General features: G+C 43.9%; 1 protein-coding gene across 2 annotated transcripts; it reads right to left on the bottom strand.

Annotated features, from left to right (window-relative positions):
- Positions 1–368: 368 nt before the first annotated feature.
- Positions 369–4,964, bottom strand: LOC136461689 (protein NETWORKED 4B-like). 2 transcript variants are annotated; one of them, XM_066460990.1, is made up of 4 exons: positions 4,774–4,964; positions 4,370–4,524; positions 2,449–2,583; positions 369–2,294 (listed from the first exon to the last, which is right to left on the bottom strand). In XM_066460990.1, exons 3-4 carry the CDS (start codon positions 2,549–2,551, stop codon positions 616–618), a joined length of 1,782 nt encoding a protein of 593 aa, XP_066317087.1. In that variant the 5' UTR covers positions 2,552–2,583; positions 4,370–4,524; positions 4,774–4,964; the 3' UTR covers positions 369–615. The 2 variants fall into 2 exon arrangements, with proteins under 2 accessions (XP_066317087.1, XP_066317086.1); XM_066460989.1 differs by lacking the exon at positions 4,370–4,524 and having other exon boundaries at positions 4,774–4,963.
- Between the last annotated feature and the right edge of the window lie 208 nt (positions 4,965–5,172).

The raw sequence follows: 5,172 nt of genomic DNA, 5'->3' as shown, positions 1-5,172 counted from the left end.
TAGGACATGTTATCCATTTACAAGATGTACCCGGCTAGATCTATGACTATCTGATTAGAATAGATCAACAGTTAGTGCACATGTCATGCTTGTTTAGTTTCCTCACCAATGTATTACGTATGAATGAGTCGAACTTTCATAGATTTTCAAGACAAACTTCTTTGTCGAAACCAATTCAGTTTTGAAGTAGAGGTGAAGAGCCATAGTTGCAGTAATACAGGGCCTGCAGGCTGCAGAACGGCGTATCTATGAGCACTAATCAAACAACTAATTTGATCACTTCAGATTAGTTGTATCTCCGTGCACTCAAAGTATTCGTCGTTCCAAGCTGGAAAGATCGCTTCAGCAACCAACAATGAACACGAACAGAACGAATAAAGGGAGTACCATGATTATCCATTGGCAGCTCATTACATTACACACCACAGATTACGATTACGAGTAACTCGACAGTTCAAGTAACTAAATAAAAGCACAAGTTTCACTCAAATTATATTATATAGGAAGACGGGAAGGAGACAGCTCAAATTACATCGTCAGACAGCACAACACTGAGAAGCCAACTTCAGAGTTTCGACATCCTTTCAACATCCAGAGGAAGGGCACGCTACTCACTCATGTTGCCATCACCACGGGCCTCTTGTAGTCCTGCAGGAGCTGCCGAAGCTGCTGGTACCCATGGCGATAGTGATCAAGCGAGAAGCACAGCTGCCTGATCGCCTCACGCTTCCCCTCTGCGCTGTCCGATATAATAAGCTTCTGCTTCTCAATCTCGTCCTCGAGCTCACACACGCGTGAACGCAGGCCTGACGCGTCTTTCCGTGCAATATCTGCCTCTTCGATCAGCTTGACATGCTCCAGGTGCAGCTGATGCAAGTGGTTGTCCATTTCCTTCAGCTTTTCATCACGAGTAGTGACATCAATCAGCAGAACGGACACCTTGTTTTCGACTGCAGCCTTCTCTGAAGACAGCTGCTCGATCTCCGTCTTAAGATGGGCGATGGCTTGAATCAAGTCAGATAAATGTTTCTCACTCTCAAGGGATGCTTCTGCTTTCTCCACGTGAAGTTGTTCAAGCTGTGCCTCTGTGGCTGTCAACTTGCCCTCAAGGGAAGCAACCAAGGAATTTAGGTCACTGGTTGCCTGTTCCACATCCTTCATACGATTCTGAAGTTCTGCTTTCTCTTGAAGAGCTTTTTCTAGGTCGTCTTTCAGGTTCTTAATTGTAGTTTGTAGCTCCCTAGCCTCAGCCCTTGAATCCTCCAACTGCCTACGAACTTGCTCCAACTCCATAGCACGTTCATCAAGTACACCCTTATCATTTGAATCATTTTCCAATCTTGCTTGCAGATCCTTGATTATTTCTTGTAGCTTTATAATCTCTGCAGAAGAATCATCTAAGTTATTAGAAACTTGTTCAAGCTCCTTTACCTGGGCCTCAAGCTGCAATTTCTCTCCTGTAACTTCTGTTAGGTTCCGTTCAAAATTCTTAACAACTTCCTGGAGCCTTTCAATTTCAGATTCAAGAGCGGATTTCTCATGGAAATACTTTTCAGAAACTTGCTCAACCTCCTGCTTGCACTTCTCAATCTCATGGCCACGGTGCACTAATTGGGCTTCAAAATGTTTTGCAGTCGAGGCCATGTCTCGTTTTAGATCCTCGATCTCATTCTTGCTTGCCAGAATTGCAGCTACCAAGTCTTCCTTTTCATTGCTAACTTGTTTGAGACTCTCTTCAAGTTTTTCACATTGGCAGTGCATGTTCTTTACCTCAAGTGCCTCAATTTGTTGCCTTGCTTCCTGAAGCTCATCTTCTAGCTCAGTAATCCGTCCATCCATTATATAAGAAATCCCATTGCCATTTTCTTCACTTGCCTCATCAACCTCTGAATCAGAATCTGAAGAAGATGATGATGGTGATCCATCACTCCCCTTCTTGGAAATGTCTGAGCTTCCACCAGAACCAAGGAACACATCGAAGCCAACTGCTCTTGTTTTGCGCTTCGGTTTTGCTGTGTTCTGTTCCATGTTAGGCTCTGGAGATGGTGAAATTGATTGTGTCTCGGAATCAGTTTCGGATATACCAGAGCCTTGAGACTGCAGTGCAAGACCCTTGCGCAATTCCCCAGTCACGTTGTCATAACGCTCAGCAAGAGCACGGTACATGCGATAGAAATTCTCAACATGATTTACAAGCAGAGGCCTTCTTTGGAAATACATCTCAGCCTTCTTTGCAAAAGAATCACCTTCATCCTCTATGAGCTTCAGCATCTCTTTAACTTGCTTATCCATCTCTATTCATTCAGAAGAGAAAAAGTCAGGAAAGTTTGTGCTATTATTATACTGCAGGATACATGAACATTGAACAAGTTACTGCAGATTGCTCTTCCTGTCAAATAACAGAAGTGCCAGTACATGCTGTCATTCAATAAAAAACAGAGTTGTTACCTTCCAAATTCTCAGCTAGCCATTTGGAGTTCTTTGGGCTAATATGGCTGTCCCACCACCATGAATGGGACTTTCTCGTTTGCATTCTATGCATGCGCTTCATTGTCACCAAAATAAGATCTCCTCTTAGTTGACCTGGTCATGATTGACGGTGAACAGAAGAACAAGTGGGCTAGTCTTAGTATTATTACTGACAGGGTAAAAATTTTCAATGTCACCACTAAAGAACTGTTAGAATAATGGTGACAGTAAACAAGAAACAGCAACCAGTAACATCGCTCACAGATAAAGAAAAAACACAGAGTGCGCAAAAGCTGTGCATGGCATAAGGTTAACTCCGATGGATCAACTTGCAATCATATGGGTAGGAAGCAGATCTTCTACTGCCTACCTGTAGAACAGTACTGCATGCATATATTAGAGGAGGATGAAAAGGGCTCAGCATATCAACCTCCAAAATGCAGGGACCAAAACATTGATTGGTTAACAAAGAGATGGGAACCAATCAGCGATGGCTTTCCAGAAAGCTCAGGACCAGAAAATTGATCAGCATCAGCAACCCAAGGTGGAATTGGGGAACAAAGTAAAAAAAAAAATTGAGGTCAAAACAAAGTAAAAATTCACTGTGACGATACAACTGTACCTCGTTTTAAGTCATTGATGTGCGAAAAGAACACAAGTACATTCTTTTATGAATGATGTAACAGCTTTAGACTCATGAGTATGGGCCATTTAGTGCTTATTGTACACATTTATCTGCCATGAAAAAATGATCAAATAAACATCTAGTTTGACACAGATTGCCTATCTCACAGACATATAAGTGAGGTGTTTTTAGATAATGATAAGTAAGGTGGTTGCATAAAACTACTATGCCTTCTCAAGGTAAACTAAACAGGTTTGAGATGGACTAATGTCTAAACATGAAGTACGTCAATCTCTTTGGCTCGAATATTAGTTGGGAAACTCGTTCATGGAGCAGGCAGTCATGTAAGAGAGCCTAATTCAATGGACTTGAATAAACTTGCACAGCACAAAAGATGTCGCAGCTACTTCTCCCTTCGGCCCCTTGTTAGGTAAGAGAGCCTAATTCAATGGACTTGAATAAACTTGCACAGCCAAAATAAATTGACAGAAAAATTGTTCTGTCCCCACAGGGATCAGAATTTCAGGGCCCAAGCTGAAACTTGCAGTACCAGTGTACCACAAGCTCTTCAGTGAGGACTGAGACTAGTCAATTTAGTAAAAAAAAATTTGTTTGTGATCCACGTAACATGGCTGGCCCCCAGCTTACACCTAGATGGACACATGCAGGCATCGGGTGAGGGCAGAGGGGCCATCACAGTAGGAATAATCTAGTACATTCTGATGTCAACTGCGGATTTGAAGAAAGGCCAGGAGTGATACACCTATCTTGTATCTCTGGAAATTGTACATTATTTATTCATTTCTTGAAGGTAATTTTGTCATGCATGTGAAGATGGCAATAATTGAAGAACACAGCTAGGCACTTAGGATAAGTAAAAATATCTGTAGGAAATTATGTAATATACAAGGGCGAGGACCTTGCACATAGATTTAAGAAGCCCAAAATATCAGTAAATGCTTCAAAATTTGGAAGAAAACTCGTTCATATTTCATACAGTTAAATTCCCCAAAGTTAATGGTTATAAAGGGATCTGATCTGATATGAGTAAATATAAAACAATTTGCAGGTCTCCTGACCCAACAGCTGTGAATAGGCACATGCACCAGCTAGGATGGTCACCCTACGCGTGCTCTAGAGGGGGAAAAAAATATCGAAGCACATCCAAACAAATTTTGAAAAAACAAAATCTGCCCTCCATCAGACTGATCTCTCCTAGAAGTCCCATCTGCCCATCGCACAGCAGGAAACAAGTTCAAAATAGGCTGCACGTACCACGAATCGCTATGAGTCTTGCAGCTTCAGGGAGATACTAGACTCCAGAGGATTTGTGATGGTGACATGTAGCTCGAAGCAAGTTTTCCACAAAGAACGGATTACGAAAGCTCAGTATAATCAATGAGCCGAGTACTCTGGTGACCGATGGCCAGCTGAAAAGGGACAGGGATTTAAAGGTCAATCTAAACCGAGGAAAAGTCAATCGACAAACCAGCCGCAGCAGCGCTCCAAAATGCCTGAAATCAGCATGCCCTGTTTCCAGGGCGCCATTAGCGTGGCGTCAACACTAAGCGACAGTGCTCAAAATTCGAAATCTCAGAAAAGTCCGCGGCACCAGGAGGAAGACGCGCGGCGAGCCTCCAAAAAACTCAAATAGCGACGGAAGGGGTGGGAGAGCTTACCGAGGAGGAGATGGATCCAGGTCTTCTTCTTCCCCCGCCCGGCCGCCCGGAGACGAACGAAGCGCAGGCCAGAGAGAGATTAGGCCTGAAATGACACCCGCCCGGTGGTGGTGCTCGAGAGTGGAGGGCTTTTTAAACCGCGGGGACGACGGGCCCCGGGCCGCCGAGGTGGGATGATGATGAGCTGGACGCGTTTAGGCCCCGGCCCCCGTGGCAGTGGCAGGTAAATACTCTACCAGGGTGGTTACAGGTTACGCTGCTATTGATTAATGATTAATATAATCCGTGTCCAGGACACCTGGGATGGGAGGCGGGACCCACGCGGCGCGGCCGCGGGGTTTGAATTTTGGCCGCAATGATATGCATTGTATGGCTTGGCTAGCATTTGTTTCGAGGAAA

Source organism: Miscanthus floridulus, chromosome 6, assembly GCF_019320115.1.
Source record: "Miscanthus floridulus cultivar M001 chromosome 6, ASM1932011v1, whole genome shotgun sequence".
Taxonomy (NCBI): Eukaryota; Viridiplantae; Streptophyta; class Magnoliopsida; order Poales; family Poaceae; genus Miscanthus; species Miscanthus floridulus.
Note: the sequence above shows the minus strand (reverse complement) of the source record. Positions and strands in the feature narration are given on the sequence as shown.

Bases quoted from the DNA above. Each gene is read 5' to 3' on its own strand.
- LOC136461689 (XM_066460990.1), bottom strand. From the start codon at position 2,551: ATGAAGCGCATGCATAGAATGCAAACGAGAAAGTCCCATTCATGGTGG. The intron at 2,295-2,448 runs GTAACAACTCTG...CTGAATGAATAG, and splicing joins GCTAGCTGAGAATTTGGAAG to AGATGGATAAGCAAGTTAAA.